General features: G+C 46.8%; 1 protein-coding gene and 1 long non-coding RNA gene across 51 annotated transcripts in view; one reads left to right on the forward strand and one right to left on the reverse strand.

Annotated features, from left to right (window-relative positions):
• Nucleotides 1–16503, forward strand: part of LOC120901287 (zinc finger protein 420) — a 68262-nt gene that overhangs the window by 8422 nt on the left and 43337 nt on the right. For 45 of the 50 annotated variants that reach the window (XM_040309022.1, XM_040309031.1, XM_040309041.1 and 42 more), the window contains exons 2-8: nt 3624–4445; nt 12291–12554; nt 12631–13054; nt 13138–13235; nt 13306–13368; nt 13723–14113; nt 15081–15264. In XM_040309022.1, coding sequence (XP_040164956.1) covers nt 13363–13368; nt 13723–14113; nt 15081–15264 — 581 coding nt within the window. In that variant the 5' untranslated portion in view covers nt 3624–4445; nt 12291–12554; nt 12631–13054; nt 13138–13235; nt 13306–13362. Of the gene's footprint in view, nt 1–372; nt 487–970; nt 990–3623; nt 4446–12290; nt 12555–12630; nt 13055–13137; nt 13236–13305; nt 13369–13722; nt 14114–15080; nt 15265–16503 lie in introns of those variants that run through there. The other 5 variants (XM_040309023.1, XM_040309027.1, XM_040309029.1 and 2 more) reach the window with 5 other exon arrangements.
• Nucleotides 15772–16267, reverse strand: LOC120901289. The gene is made up of 2 exons (XR_005739289.1): nt 16141–16267; nt 15772–16036 (listed from the first exon to the last, which is right to left on the reverse strand). It is a non-coding gene; the product is annotated as an uncharacterized LOC120901289 (long non-coding RNA).

A 16503-nucleotide genomic window follows, 5' to 3' on the forward strand; every position in this document is an offset into this window, starting at 1 on the left:
AGTTATATGACTTATTTTGGTCAGAAAAAAGGGCTTTAAAATGCATCTCTGTACACAAATGCTGAAATCCCATATAGCGGAACGTAAATTGTCGTCAAATGGATATGCAACCCGTACGAGAACAATATTGTTCCACTGACAGGTTGAAATTGCAGCTTCCTAGTAGTAGTAATTTTAAAACAAACCCACTCGCGCGTTTGACCACCGTTTCAACACACTGTGCTGTGACTTTTTCCCCCCCGGGACTGCGCTTGCTCTCTCGCTCGCTCGCTCGCTCGCTCGCTCACGGTTTACCGGGAAGCCGCTCTCGCCGCTCCCGTTGTCGTGTGGCGCGTCATCGTCGCGTGGCGGTGTGTGTCGCGTCGTCGTCATCGGGGTTGCTTTGCCTGCGCTCTCGCAGGTTCGAAGCGATCGCGGTGCGGGTTTAGAGAGCAGTTTCTCACCACACTCTGCCGCGCACCGCCGTCTAGGATTTTCGTGTGTTCTGTGAGTTTTGAGCTATACTGTTGCTGTTGCTGCTATTCTTATTGTTGTTGCTGGTGGTGGTGTGTGCCGCCTAGTGGTGTACAATATCTTTAGACTAGAGCTCTGCTTGTGACTGCTGCTGCTTGCCCTGCCCTGTCCTGCTTGCTGTTACTTTTACCTTTAGCGGAGGGCGGCACAAGACCCTCTTCCTCTTTCGCCTGTTGTCCCTCTTCGTAGCAGTGTGGTGTGGTGTGTGCATTAAAGATCAGAGGCGAGCTGCGCGCTCCTTTCGCGCGTTCGGGGCTCTAGGGGGGGCCTCTTTTGCCCATCACTACCACAGCGTCCGTACAATATTGCTTGCCTGCTGCCCCCGTGTGTCTCTCTGTGCATGGGAGAAGCGAGAAGTGCGCGTCGCCATTTGCCTTTTTTGCGTACCTGCCTGCGCTGTGCGCGCCCTTTAAGCTAGAGGTGTGTGGTGCATTTCTTGAGCATTAGTAGTGTGCCGCGGTGGCAGCGGGGCTGTGGTAAGTCGCGCGGAATTGACTTTCGATTGTCGGGTGCTGCCTTCCTGCCTGTCCCCGAGGGAAAAGTTGTCTAGGAGTGTGTGTGATTTTGTTGTTGTTGTTTTTTTGTGTAACATGCTGCACAATTTCTTCCTTCCACTGTTCCTCTCATAGCTCGTTCTTTTTTTGTTTCCTTTTTGGTGTTTAAGAATAGAGGTGTGCAACATCTCGCTTTTTCGGGGCAGAAATTTTGGGGTGTTCGATGCGTTTTTGGAAAGGAGGTGGAGGGGTAATTGCGTTGTGTGTAAAGCGTGCTGTTTGTGTGTCAGTGTGTGTTGATGAGCAAATCGCGCTTTGCGCTTGATTCTAATCCGTCCCCAGAAGGCGGTTGGTGGAAAGTGCGTTTTACTCCAAAACAAAGCTCCCTGCTTCTTTCTCCTCACTTGTAAGCATTTTCGATTGGTTCTAATATACTTTCTTTCCTACTTGATTGGTTTGAAATTTATAATCTGATTTTGAAATTGAAATTAATATTCAATTTTGTATCCGTTTTTGTGAAAATCGATACTCATTTTTCGTCCTTCTAATAATAATAATTAACATTTCTGCTAATTCCTTTGATTTTTTCTTCCTTTTTTTTTTCATTCTCACTCTCTCTCCCCCTCGCATTGGTCCACTCTCTCTCTCTTTCCCTTTGGTGGGTTGAATTTTATTCATTTTGTGTGCTGTTGCTGCTGGGGATTCGAGCGGAGGAAGAGTGTTTAAAAATAGATTTAGAATTTATATGTTACACACACACACCACCGCCTCCGTCACCATCGCCACCACTACCACTAACCGTCTCTTGTACCTTCTTTTATCTGCCCCAGGGTGATGAGAGAGGGAGAGAGTGGAAGAAGACCTGTCTCGATCTCGTTTCCCAGCCCCTTCCTTAATTCCCTTCTTCATGCCTCTCATACCTCGGTTTTCTTCCTTGCTGTGAGAGGGTAAGAGAGTAATCTGTGAGAGGGTAAGAGAGAGACAGAGGTGTTGGGGGAAATGTTGGAATGAGAGGATTTTAATTTTTGAAAATAAAATGCCCCTAAAAATGGTATTATTGATTGTAATTCCCTACACTCAGAACAGTCGAAATGCGTTCTATATAATTCAAATGGGTTATTTTAGTTCTATTTTCCAGGAATCCGATTGGGAAATTTAGATATTCTTATTTAGTATCTCTTTCCTCATTTACACACATTTTAAAACTACCAATGATGGCCTTTTCTCAGCGTTTGTGTGTGGGTTTTTGTCTTATTTGAAATCAATTCTAATTTTATTGTAATGATGTATTATTTGCATAAAGAAACGTTATAAAACGCTTCGTTTTTTCTTGTTGGCTTTTCGATCTTTTCTAATTACCAGCGCCCTTTTTCCAATTGCACATTGTTACCCATCCCACATATGGGAGGAGAGGGTGCAGCATATTACGACGCCCCAACCAGATGTCCATATGGGGGAATGTACTAAAAAAGCACAAGACCCCCGGGATATGGGATGCAATTGTGAGCTGAGCTCCTCACACAAACATTCATTTTCATTTTATTGCCGAAAAAGCATTAGTTGTTCGATTTTTATTTTTTTGAAAATTAAGAGTAAAATTGTATCCACCACCACACCACCACCACCAAACATGGAAGCCATTATGGCGTGCGAGGAAACACACAGAAGAAGGGTGTGTATGTATGTTGGTTTTATACACAAGTGCAGTCCGGTTTGGGGTGGGGTCGTGTGTCTCCCGCGGGTGCCTGCTCTTGCTCTGCTTCGTCGTGTTTTTCCTCCCATCGTCATCATCATGGTTGCTGTGTTGCTCGCGAGAGTAGGAAAGAGAGCGCGCGTCACCACCAGTATTGTTGCTCTCATACACACACACATACATGTACGCACGCACAACCCTCCGCTGCCGGGGCTAATCGTCGTCACCAAACCCGACCGACCGACCGACCGATGAGGGTGATTATTGGAATCGTTCGCTCTCTCTCTCATTCTCTTTCTCTTTCCCTCACACACACATTCTCGTAGAGGGGGTTGGAAATGATGTAGAAGAAGCATGGGTTTTGGAAAAGAAGACGAGGCTGGCAGCAGGAGGGCCCCCATAGAAACAGACACATAAACATTATATGAGCGCACCACCACCACCACCACCATCGCCACCATTTTATGCTCTCCTTGTCGTCGTCGTCGTCGGGGTAGGGGGTTGAGGCTGCACAAAGAAGGCATCCTACGGGGGGTGCAGTGTTGGCTGCGGGAACGCGTTTTTCTTGGTTCGGTTTTCGGGGCTCTGCTCTCTTTCCTCTTCCTTTTTCAGTTTTTATCAATTCTTTTACCTTCCCTTACCCACATCCCCTACCCTGCCGAAGGGGTAGAAAAAGACGATGATGGTATGGTGCTCTTGAGGAAGGGTGTACTGCACCCGCATATCATAAACCATAAAGTCACTATCCAGTGTGCATTGTCAATTGAAGCAAATAGTAAAAATGCATTTCTTTTTGGGGTTTTATAATGATGTTGTTTTTAAATTTAATTGTTTTTTTTTTTGTTTTTAAATGTCAATTTGTACTAATATCTCGCTTTTTCTCTCTCTCTCTTTGTGTGTGTTGTGTGCGATTTCTTTTGCAGAAAGTGCAGCGGAAGCTAAGAGCTAAAACCTACACCACCACCACCGCCGCCATCATCTTCATCCCCCCTTTTGTGTGTGTGTGCGTGTGTGTGTGTGTTGGGGCGCGTAGCGCTACGGCGACGACGACGACGAGCAAGGAGAGGTGTGTGCAAGTGCATTTTGTTTTATGAAATTTTCCACTCCCCCTCCCCCATTGATTCCATCACCAACCAGCAGCGCCATCTTCTCCCAGTGAAAGTTGTGTGTACGTGTGCGTGCGTGCGTGAGTGTGTGTGCGGGCGTGGATACAGATGCAACAACTCCTCCAAATCGCCGCCGCCTCAACCGCCATCTTCCGCCAATTCCGCCGGAATAGCGTTAAAACTCGCGCGTTTAGTGAATTGTTTTATTAAAAGTATTTTGGGGTTCTATTTTTTTTTGCTTTCGCCGCGTGTGTTTGTGTGTTGTGAGGGCCTGCAGTTGCAGTGACTGCAATTTAACAAAAGTGCATCTCTCGTGCATTCACTTTTTGCGCGAAAAGCCCGCGCGCGCGTGTGTTTTTTAGTGAATCAGTGGCGCAAAAAGAAAGAATAGTATAATAGTGTCGTTGCGTGTGAGGAATTGTGCAATCTAGTGTTTTTTTCGGCGGTGGGAGTCACTTCTCCTTACGCATCAAAAAGTGGAGCGAGTGTGTGTGTATGTGTTGCTGTTCTGTTCTGCTGCATCCTTCTCTTTCCGTGGAGAACAGGGACGAGAAGTGTTTAAAAGGAACGTTTTTGTGCAGTGAGGGAGAGACGCGCGATTTTATAAACAATAACACACGACATACACACACATAACCGGTGAGTGAAAGTGTGCACTTTTGATGCAGATGCTAGGCGGGTTGATGGATGAAGGAGGGGAGTCGAGTGTGACCTTGAAAAAATATCTCTAAATAATTTAATAGAATTCGGAGAAGACCGGTTAAAACATATCGTAAAGAACGTAATGGAATGTAAAATGTAATTTATTATTAAAAACTCCGGCATAATTTTGTTTAAAACCGACTTTAAAAACAAAAATCATAATTTCACTTCTCCAAAGACAGTACGCAGCCAGTTGCAGCCGAAAACAGACAGCCGTCGTGCACGCAGCCATTGCACCCGCTGCTGCTCCGTGCCGATCGGGGTACATCCAGTCATCTCTTTCGCGCATTTCGTTGCCCACTGCCTCTCCTTGTATCGCATCACACACACACATACGTGCCCGTGTATGCATTAAACGCTTCGTCGCGTCCCGCGCGCTCTTCTCTCACTACCACACTACCATCCCCCGCGGGCTTGTGTGCGGTGAAGCGCGTCGCTGTGTGTGCTGCGCGTTGATCATGCATGTAGCAGCTCATAGAAGCGCCGCTACCCACCACCACCACCATCCCGTGCACACATACACATGCGTGTGGATGTAGGTGGGCGCTGCTGTTATGTTTTGTGTAGTAGTGCTGGCAGCCCCGCGGTAGTGGTGGTGGTGATGGTGGTGACGGCGGAATATACCGCGGACGCGAGCGAAATGGCTGCCGCCGCGTCGCTGCGGTTTCACGGGAACGGGCGCGCGCGTGCCTTCCTGTTGTGGCCACCACCAACCATCCCACCGTCTTAGGAAGCGGGCAGAAGAAGATAGCGCGTTTTTAATCGACAATTTATTTTGCCGGTCCACCGCCCGCCGATCAGATCGGTGCAATTTTGTGTGTGTGTTTTTGCATTACATTTGTTCACTGTGCTGCAGTGAGCAAATATGCAACACATTTAAATAGACATTTTCATTGATAAAAGTGTCTCTATAATGTTTAGGGCATTTTGCAATTTTTGATCCTTAGCATCATGATTGAAGTTTGAGTTTGAACATTTAAATTCGATACATCATCCAATATGAACTGTGGACATGTTTTCAACGAGAATAAGGTTTGATTGATCCGATGGTCGGGGTCATCCATCCGAGACGCGATAACTGGTATGATCTGTTTATGTTTTTCATTAACACCGACGCGCGCGGTCTCAAGTGGAAGATGTCAACGAACTATGTGATGGCTTTCTGTGCTGAGTTTATGTCAATAAAAGCAGCACTGCACTGTGACATACTTTAGCAAGAACAGTAGGCTTTGATCGGGTTATTTTTATATTTTAAATTACAAAATAATTCAACACACAACATACTTTCCCATGAATGCAATAAGTCCTTTTTTTTATTAAATTTCACTTTCCGATGAAAACGGATTTGAAAGGATTAATTCTTATCCTAACATTGGTTCTGTGATACTTTTCAACTCCCTTGGTACTTCATTTTGGTAGGAAAGAATGGAAAGCTTTGAGGCCTTAAAGAACATAAGAGAAAGATAGCGAGAGAGAGTGAGCATTAAACACTTTTACATGTAAATCGCGTGTCAAAAGGGGAGGGATTGTCTCTGGATCACGCCAACGGCCAATGTCACAAGCTCCATGTGATGACTAAAGTCAGAAAAGAGCATCAAATCCGACGGCGATGCGTGCAGATGCAGATTAGGATACGGGAGATGAAGGTGTCTCCCATACAACGACGGTCACCTTTTCCACACAAAAAAGCGAACACTCAAAGCAACAGAGACAAACGGTGCTGCGCCAAGTTTCAAAACAAAGAGTAAGAAAAAAAGGGTGGCTTTTCGAAAGGGGTGTTAGAAGTAAGGGAGCTCCCCTCCGAATCGCTCACCCCGTGTCTAAATGCGCGAGTGGGTGAAGATGGGTGAGAGTGTGTCCAAGGGTTGCTGCTGCTCCCCGGCTTTTTCAGTTGCTGGAAGGAAGGAAGGCAGGGAAGGTCTATGTGGGGGATGGAGCCTGCTTGACTTGCTTGCCCTCCCCAATAGTACAATGAGTTGGGGTGTTAGGGTGTGTTTAGGGGTTAGGTTCGCCGACGTCTTGAAGTTTGTTTTGTTTTGCGTTTTTGGGTTTAGCGCGTTCCTCTCGCTCTTGTATGTACGTGTATGTGTGTGCATGGGGGAGTTATGCCCGCGCGTGGGTTGTGTGTTCTCAAATGTTGTGGCGGAGGGGAGGATGCTGATGGTTTGTTGGGTAAGGCTTATTCAGCACTTTTTCAGCAGCGAGCGCCCCCATCGTGTGTTTATTATTATAATCAAAGGAAGGAGGAGGATGATGGTTCTAAAGAGGTGTCACGGGGGGGTCACACCGGTTCTTAAAAGTTGGTTTTGGATGAAGAACAATACTTTCTCTTCTCTGGAGGATTTTGGAGCTCGGGTGTGTTGTTGGTGTGGTGTGCTGCCATTCTGAAAGAGGAAGGATTATAATCGACAACAAAAAAAGGGGAGACACAAACAAAAACCTTTTCAAATCTCAACTTTTTAACTTCTTGTTGAATGGAGTCTGTTTTCCCCTCCCTTTTGGGGGGGTTCCTCTGGGTTAGGGCTATGTTTTCTCCCGGTCGTTTGGCGGGATGCCTTTTTTTTTTAATCTTTTTTCCGCAATCGGGCGACGTGTGTTTGTGTGTCTGCTTCTGCGAAGCTGATTTGAATAATGTGTCACTGTTTTATTTCGTTTCCCATTTTTTCCCCATCATCATTGCAACGAGATTGGATCGATTGAAAGTCGGCAAAAAATGCTTTCCTTTACATTATTTTAAATAATTGTCATTGTTTTAAAGGATTTAAAATTTTTCATTTTTTGTACTCCAATGTGACAGCAAAATCATATCGGATTCTGAGCTAGAAACAAACAAAAAAAAACACTGTGTTACAATTAATGGACGGTAGCAGCATAAATGCTCGATATCAATCAATTGATGGGTGTGTGTGTGTATGCGATATGCTTCAATGCAGAAGCAATCAACCAATGCGCACTAAAATAGCACACACACACACAAACAAAAAAAAAACGCATTTTTATGCATGAAATGCGTATAAAGTGTGATGGTGGAGAAGCATAGAGTAAGAGGAGGGGGCACTGCGATGGGCGGGAGAAGGACGGAAGTACCAAAGGGCTTTTAGCAGAGCAAAAATGGAAGCGAAGAACGATCGCGCAAGCAAGCCCCCCGCCGGCTCGAAAAAACAATGGAACAATAAAGTTTTGCGAGAACAATAAGTTGCCTCCCCCCTCTCCTTTCCTCGGACGCGACAAACAGCCAACGCACACACACACACACGACACGACACGTTTGGTTTCATTTGGGAAAATCCGAGTCGTCGGGGCGGCGTGTGTGTGTGTGGGGAATGGGAAAGAGGAGGGGGGGAAGAACACACTTTGGGGGATATGTGATGCTGAAACATGTTTTACTGCTGAGTGGGGAGGGGGGGGGTAAGGAAGAAGAGGAGGAGCATGTCCTTTGGAGCGTAAAGTGAACGAAAACGCGCGCGATCCAATGGGGGGGGGGGGGGGAGGAGCGCGCGAGCGGAAAACACAAAAGCCACAGCAGCAGTGTGGAGGAGATGGAGAAGATGGAAGCAAGAGAGGAGGAGGTACACCAGAAACGAAATAAAATCGTTGTAATGTATTTTGGATCCAGTTTTGGATATATATGGGAAAAGAGATGGAAGAAAGAGGAGGAGGAGTTTGAAGGGTGTAGCGAGGGGCGGCAGGGGGCGTCACTCTTCCAAGTAAACACAAAAGAGCGACCCCTGCTGCTGCTGCTGCTGCTCCATCCCTTAAATGGTTTGGTAGAGAAGGGTGAGAGAGAAAGGGGGAGAGGATGACAAAGACGGATCGCTTTTAGCTCGCCTCTTTCTCTCTCTGTCTCGCTCTCTTTCGTGCTCTTTTTCTCATTTATGCTTGTCGGTAGGGGATGGGCGGCTCCGTGTGCACACCGCACCCTACCCGCTCCCCTCCCCTTTGATGGGGTGGGGTGGGTGGGGCCTTTTTGTATTTTATTTCCAAGCCGCCTCCCCGCTGTGATGAATTACTTGTTGTGGGGGGAAGGGGGGAATGAGGTTGGTTGAAGGGAGGGAGAGAGGACGGTCGTCTCTTGCTCGGTGGTGTATTTTACCATTTATCTCCCGCTGTTCGTCTCTGTGTGTCAGTGTGTATGTGTGTGCTGTGTGAGTAAGTGCGTTAGAGCGAGACAGAAACAATCCTCCACCGTCGTTGATAGGGAGGAGGGTTGGTTGGGAAGAGTCTTTTGTGGTCTTTTTTTGGTGTGTGTGTGTGTGAGGAGGCAGAGAACGAGTGAAGGTGGGTGAGGACAGGAAATTAAAAAATCTATACCAACCCTCCACCTTCTACACCCAACCGCGCCTCCCTCAGAGCGGAGGGTGGTTTGTTGTTGCTTCTTTGCCGATTTGTTGTGTTATGCTCTTTATGCCGTGTGCGCGCCACGCAGAGTTTCGCGGCTTTTTTTTGCGCGCGCGTTGAGGCGATTTTTCGCGCGCCCGCCTGCTCCACACACACACACACACACACACACACACACACACACACACACACACACACACACACACACACACACACACACACACACACACACACACACACACACACACACACACACACACACACACACACACACACACACACACACACACACACACACACACACACACACACACACACACACACACACACACACACACACACACACACAGGCGGCACACGGCTCCACACATCATTTCATCTTTGCATTTTCCTCTTGTGATGGTTGCAGTAACTACATTTTCCTCTTTTGGGTTTGAGATTTTGGGGACCGGTTTTTGTGTGTGTCTGCTGCGCCTTGTGGCCGTCGATGGTTACATTCACACATACACAGTACAAGGGGTGAGTTTAATCGACCGTCCCGTGTGTGTGTGTGTGTGTGTGCGAATCGGTAATTGAAATGAAATTGCAAAGCGGTTTTTCATAACTCTCTCGTTCGTTCCAATCCAATCGAATCTTTATTGCAAACCATGGGGGTGGGTAGAAAGGGGAGAGAAAGCGGGTTTCTTCGTTCGTTCTTTTGGGGCCGCCGACGCTTTCCCGCGCTTTACGCGATCGATCCAACTTTCTTGGCCCCAGCGGGAGAAAGGGTGGAGGAGGATGGTTATCTTGCGCCATTTTTTTGTTGATGCTGCCTCTCCTCGTGTGTGCGTGATGCAGTTTGTGCTGAAATTGATGATAAGCAATTATTAATTTTGCGCGCCTTTTCTTTGTGCTGTGGTGTGCGTGTGTGTGTGTGCATGCCTTCCATTACTTCGTGCACTGATTGATCTGATGCTGCATGCACAAAGTATTAAAATTATGATTTTATTGTACAAACATTAATTTAACTGGTTGTATTATTGTCCTCTATATTAAATATTTGAAATTGATTTATTTATTTTTAAATCTTTCAAATATAAATTGTAAATAAATAAATAAATTTCAAATAAATTGAAGAAGAATTCCTCTTTGTGTTATTAATCATTTATTTCCCATGGAATTCCGGTTGCGGGACAAAACTCGTAAAGTAAACCAAGAGCACTGAAAACATAGGACAAATCTCGCCACATGACTTTCGTATGCTCCAACTCATCTGAGCACAATAATCTGCTCCCCAGCCTACTATATCACCGCCGCCACCATCGTACAGCTTAAGAAAGCTACAAAACGAAGAAGAGGCTCTCCTGTTGTTTTGGCGCCAACAGCAAATTATGCATCACAGCATGCTTCTCAAACCGCCGACGGGCGACGGCGGCAGCCCCACGTGTCCTGTGCGCGTTGCATCCCCGGGAATATGCCCCTATCTATTCCCCCCCCCCCCTCATTCATCTGTTGATTCAACGAGAAAATGTACAAATTCACGCAGTGCTTCGGCAAGGGGTGGAAATGTATCAAAAATCGTTCACTTGATGAATGACATCATAACGCCATCGACACGTGCGCTTTTGGCGGATTCCAAAACAAACATCTCCCCATGGGCCGCCTCCCGGTAACAGGGCAGCGGCCAAGGCCAGCGCGCATCATAGCAGCATATGTTGCTACTTATCCTAATTTCACGCATCCCGCGGGGGAGACAACGCAATCTTCTCGCTTGCTGCTCCTCCTGTTGCTTGCTGCCGCGCGAGTATGGTTAAAGGGATGCAACAGTGCTGCGCGACGACAAACCGTTCATGTTCTTCGTTCCATGTGCACCACGTGTGCAGAATTTGTCCGAGAGAGAACAACACGCGCAGGGTGGTCGTCCCGCCTGTGTGTGATGTGATGCTGATTCTGAACGATTATTGAGATTTCCGTCCGGCTCTAAGTTGGCGGTTGTTGCGTTGGAGCAGAGCGCCCGCCATCCTTCGCCAGAAGCAGAGAGCGAGAGAGAGAGAGCGAACGATAAAGCCCAAGTGCAAATCAAGAAAGCCAGAAGTGCGGCTTCATCATCATCATCCCCCTCGTTGCTCGTCGTGTATGTGTGTCTCCGTGTGTGTGTGTTGTGGGAGGAGGGAATTGGATTGTGAAAATATGCGCGCAAGCGTTTTCATCCTCTCACCCCCCTAACAGACAGTTTGTACGCTGAAGAGAAAGAAGAGAAGAGGTAGTGTGTGGGGGGAGCCGTCATGTGCCGCCGTACGCGACAGAAAGAGAGGGATGTAAAAGCGCTCTTGATATGGCGGTGGCGCGCATGCTCATTGCTTCCCGGCGAATGAGAAATTGATCAGCCAAAGACGGTGACGACGACGATGGGTGGTCCGGCTTCAAATTTGCTACCCCTCAGAGCGCACGCCTCCTCCCCATTATTGCCCTTCCCCTAATGCCGGTTGCAAAGCCGTCTGTATGTGTGTGTGAGTGGCGGTGGTGTTAAGTTCGCGGTTTGGCGCGCGTAACCCTTCTCGGGCGGTATTGCAATAATAATCATCCATTTGCCGGTGTGTATATGTGTGTGTGTGTGCCTTCTTTCTCGTCCATGTTTGGTTTGGACGCGGCTCTCTCCTTTTACACCCTGCAAGCTTAATGCCATCGTTCGGTGAACGGAGGGAGGAGGACACACCATTATTACCGGTCCAACACCACCACCACCCAACCTTTGATAATGCTTTTACTGTGTGCTGTGGGGTGGAAGAAGGTAACACCCTTCTTTTCGTCCCCCCAACACCCGGCAAAACGGACGAACCGGTGCGGTGGTATTATTGTTGGATGTGTGCGGAACCGGCATTTTGCTTGCGCTCGCGCGCGCTCTTTCTTTTCTCTCTTTATTCGTTCGCTCGCGTCAAGCGCGATTGCCGCCGCCGCTTCGTAATAGCCGCGCGCAATAGAGAACCCCGTCGTCAGCCGGGCGGCCGGATGTTTTATAGAAGGCGCGCAAACTTTGGCGCGCGCAACCTTTTGGGTGGTGTTCGGTTTGGGCACCAACACACACTTTTCGGGCATGATGATGGGTCGTTAAAGCGAACGTGGATAGGAGGAGGAAAGACTGATAAGATATGTGGTGGGAGGTGGTGCACACAGACACACACACGTCTTAGGTCGTCTCTTCCACCTACGAAATACCGGTGGTGTGATTCTTTTTTCTTTTGTGTCCGCTCCATTCGACAAGGTGGGGTTGCAAATTGGCGCGAAAACGTTCGGCTTGGTTTTGCCTTTTGTTGCTGTTTAACGAGGTGTCTGTAGAGTTAGCTTAAGAGTGTCAAATGTATTTGTTTTAAGTAACACAAACATGATTGAATTATAAAATAAATTATTTTTTTTTTTTACAAAACTGTTTGACTAATTGTATTTCCATTCCTTCTCTCTTTGCAGTTTGATATAATCAACCGCGTGTGTCTGTCGCGTGCATTTTTTACTTACAAAAAAGCCTCCACTCCCCGTGTCAGCACCAGTGGCGCACCAATGAAAACACTCAAAGTGTTTCGGGCCAGTTTGTTGGAATCGGGCGCGTTAAGTAAAAAGGCAACAGCAGTGTCCGCCACCAGCAGCAGCAGCAGCAGTCAGCGGCGGCATACCCAATCGTAGATTCGATTGATGTGATTTTATTAGTTTTGTAATATTTTATTATATATCCAGGTAAGTTGGTTTTACCAAATGTTCCTCACCACACGCCTAACATTTCCTCTTTTCTCCTCCTTTTCTGTTCTTGCAGATGATCTCACAGACGATTGCAGTGAAGAGTAATAATCCCACCGGCAGTAGCGATAAGCTGTGTTAGTTTGTGTGCTAAAGCCACACACACACATATTGTCCCTGCCTCCCAATACTAACCCGTGATAATCGTGTTAGCGAGGGCCACTACTATACTACTATCCCTGTGCGAACGGTTCTCCTTCCCGTGTTCTCTGTGCGTTCGCACCTTCGCGCACCTGGTATAATCACTGGTGTGTGAGTGAGCTTTTGTGTGTGTCCTTTCGCGAGAGTAGGACCGGCGGCGCCGGCCCACTCTTCCCAAAAAACACCCCAACAACCCCCTTTCCGGGTAGGTTACCCGTGACCTTTTTCCGGTTGGCGCGGCAGTTCCGGCACCAGCAGGTGTTGGAACACAAAAGGCGCCATCATTCCTTCCACAATAGGTAAGTTGATGAGGAGGAGGCTAAGGCGGTGGCGTTGGGGATTTACTAACTTTTTCGGCATTGCTCGCTTTCGCGTTTTACAGGGTCGTCACACCTCACCAACCTGTCTGGCCCTGCTGCTACTCATAGTAGCAGGGGCAGCACAGGTCACCTTCCTCCACCCCCGGGGTCGCACCTTCAGGTAAGAACGAAGAAAAGCTGCTTGCATATTGGCAATTCCGTTTGCTAACTCCCACTTACCTCTCCTCCAGCAACTCCACGGGTCTGGAGTCCTTACGGATCATACAAAATTACAGTATTTGGGCAACATGCAGGTAAGTGTCTCCATGTGTGTGTGTGTTCGTTTGTGGACACCAGTGCTGTAAAATGTCACTGTGAATGTCATAAAAAAATATGACTGGAACAAAATCCATGTCAACGTCACATCCTCAATTGTGATGATCAGAGGTGATACTCAAAATGATTGGTGTGATCGATCAATACATGCTTCGGGACATTTTTGACTGTCAACAATGAGAGAATCAAGCTACCACGGATATGTTCTTTTTTTTTCGTTGGAGAACATCTACTGAAGCTCATGGCATATTTTGCAGCACTGGTGGATGCACATAACAGGAGTTCGTTTATTTCAATTGAATGGTGTTTAATAATCGTTTCTTCCCGCACAGGTGCATCCCGCACACAGTGGCAGTGGAGGGCATCATCCGCCACCGCCGCCCACCCAGGGACCGCCCCAGTCCGCCCATCCGCCACCGCCCCAGCCGATTCCGATCGTGAAGCCGGAGTTCAAGGTGCCCCCGATACCGGCCCACCTGATGGATGTGCGCGGACCGGACGGCTCCCTGGTCAAGATCAACATGCCGGAGCATCACGATCCGAGCAAGCCGCCGAACAACGTGGAAATGCTGAAGGTGAACATCGAGGATCTCAGCCAGTTTCTGTCGTACCACGAGGTGTTCGGCAAGCTGCCCTCCGACATGCTGACCGGCCCGTCCGCCAGCCTAGTGCCATCATCCTCCACCAACACCGCTACGACCAGTGCGCATAGCAATGGTAAATGTGAGTCACCCCCAAGAAAAAACACACACGTCAAACCATCCTTTCATTTAGTGTGTCACATTATCCCCATGTGGCTTTTGTTTTTTTTTTGTAGACGTTGTTATTAGTAGTATTTTTTAGTACGGGGTTGCCGTTGAGTGATGTAATATGCTCGCCTGAAATGCTGATCGTTTTAAATTATTGTTAAACTACTTTTAATTACTTTACTTTTTAATTTCTGATTCCAAATTACAATTAAAAAAAGCATTTCGAGAGCGAGTCCTTTACACTACTACTACGTCATCGATCATTTTAGTATTAATTATTTATTGTAGTTGTAGTTTTTAAATTGTATGAATGCATATTATACCTGTTTTCATCATCTCTTCTTTAACCAAGAAGGTATTAGACAGTGTTATAATATGCATCGATGATTTTATTATAATTATGGAAAAGAAAGCACTAGCGTGAATCAAATCTCAAAGATATCTTCCTTACGAGCTATTTCAAAACATTTTTGTATAAAAGCAAAGTTTTCTGTTTTCAAAACCGTAAACTTTGCAGATGCTCACGCTTGATGAGCCTCCTCTTGATATTGTGTTTGGTTTCTGTAACTAGCATTAGATTTGGTCGTTTATTTTTGTTTTAGACTGATGTTTTGTAGACCTTCTTTAGTTAGACTATTGATGGATCGTGTCACATTTATCTAATTGTGTGTTTTATCTCTCTCTCTTTCTTCCTCTCTTTTCTTTTTTCTCATTTTTGCACTCGAACGAAAACGCAATTCGCAAAATGGATTCATTTTCCATACGGTTTTCGTCGTGTGGTGTGTAATGTGAAATTCACATTTTGTCTGGCGATTTCCCGCCCGCCCCTCTCTGCAATAATGTGTGTTTTCGGGTTCCGGTTCGTTTTATCACCCCTCCCGCGCGCTCTCTCTCTCTCCCCGAAAATGAAACCCCAAAAAACAAAAAACAAAAAAAAACAGTAAATCACATCCGTCCGGGGCCTACGGGCGAATCTCCATTCAAATGTAGCTACTGCGCGAAAAGCTTCACCCGTAAGGAACACCTGACTAACCACGTTCGCCAGCATACCGGTGAATCGCCTTACCGATGTCCGTACTGCGGTAAAACGTTCACCCGAAAGGAACATCTAACGAACCATGTCAGGTGAGTGTTGCGCTGTGTTGCTGTTGATGCCGATTTTCTCTTTGACAAGATCCCCAAAAACAAAACAAACAAACAAATCCTCCCTTTCAAAAAAAAAAAAAAAAGACTATCCAAAAAAAACACAAAAAAGAACAAATGTTTTGCTTCCTAATGCGAGTTCTTCTCCTCTACCACCACACCTCCCCCCCTCCCCCTTTCATCCGTTCCCGTCAAATCTTTCTCTATCTCTCTTTCTCTCTGTGTTTCATGAGGGGTTTTTTTGTGTGTGTCGAGAACCATGTGCGTGCAAATTTTGTTCGTCTTTTCGAAATTGAGAAAGCACGGTTGCGTGTGAACCCATGAACCCCAAAATGTGTGTGTGTGTGTGTGTGCTAGCAAACAACCGAACAACCGCGTGTGTAAATGTCCGCGACACATGCACATACACACGGAAGGACATAGGCGCGCGCCCTTTCTTCTGTCTGTCTGTCTGTCTGGGTGACGAGCGTGTTACTAAACTACTTACAATTAATGCTTGGAATTTGTACATATTATTGATTTAACACGTTTTTTTGTTAGTTCAATTGACTCAAACACACACGCTACACTACAAAAGATTGATATTTCTTCCGAGAATCATCCTACCCTTACAACAACACTTATTTCTCCTTCCATTTTGCTTCCTTCGTTCCTTGCGCGTATCCCGTGCCTTTCGGGAAAAAAGTTCCTCTAAAATTGTAAATAATTCATACCCCATCTTTTAAGTGCCTGCGTCGTCCTTTTCGTGTCGAATCTGTCGAATTTAATATTAACCGATTGTTGGAAAAAGTTAGGATTTCTACAAACGGGTACAATATCGTCATCACAGTTGACAAACTGCTCCTCCTGCGTCCTTACCGTGATTTATCCGTTTTCGCTCATGTCCGTTCCCCATTAGCCGTACATTTGTGGGGCGGGTAAGATTTTCGACCGTGGACTGAAATGGCCGGAACAGTAGCCGCTGGGGGTACGGTGCTGCCGGGCCCGCAGGTCTTTAAACGTCGCAGGTCTCTGTCTCCGTTGCGTTGGTTACGATTGACGGGTGGCCGCCAGGGTTAAGCGCTTCACGATCCGTTGGAAATAAACGTCATTCTGTGCGTGCAGCAGCATCCTAGCAACCAGTGCGCTGTGAGAAGCAGGTTCCATTCCCTTTTGTCTGTCAGTGGCTTCCGTGGGCTGGTGAGGCATTTTTCGCACGCTCTCTGGATTTCTTGAAACAAA

The sequence above is a fragment of the Anopheles arabiensis genome, chromosome 3, assembly GCF_016920715.1.
Source record: "Anopheles arabiensis isolate DONGOLA chromosome 3, AaraD3, whole genome shotgun sequence".
NCBI lineage: Eukaryota > Metazoa > Arthropoda > Insecta > Diptera > Culicidae > Anopheles > Anopheles arabiensis.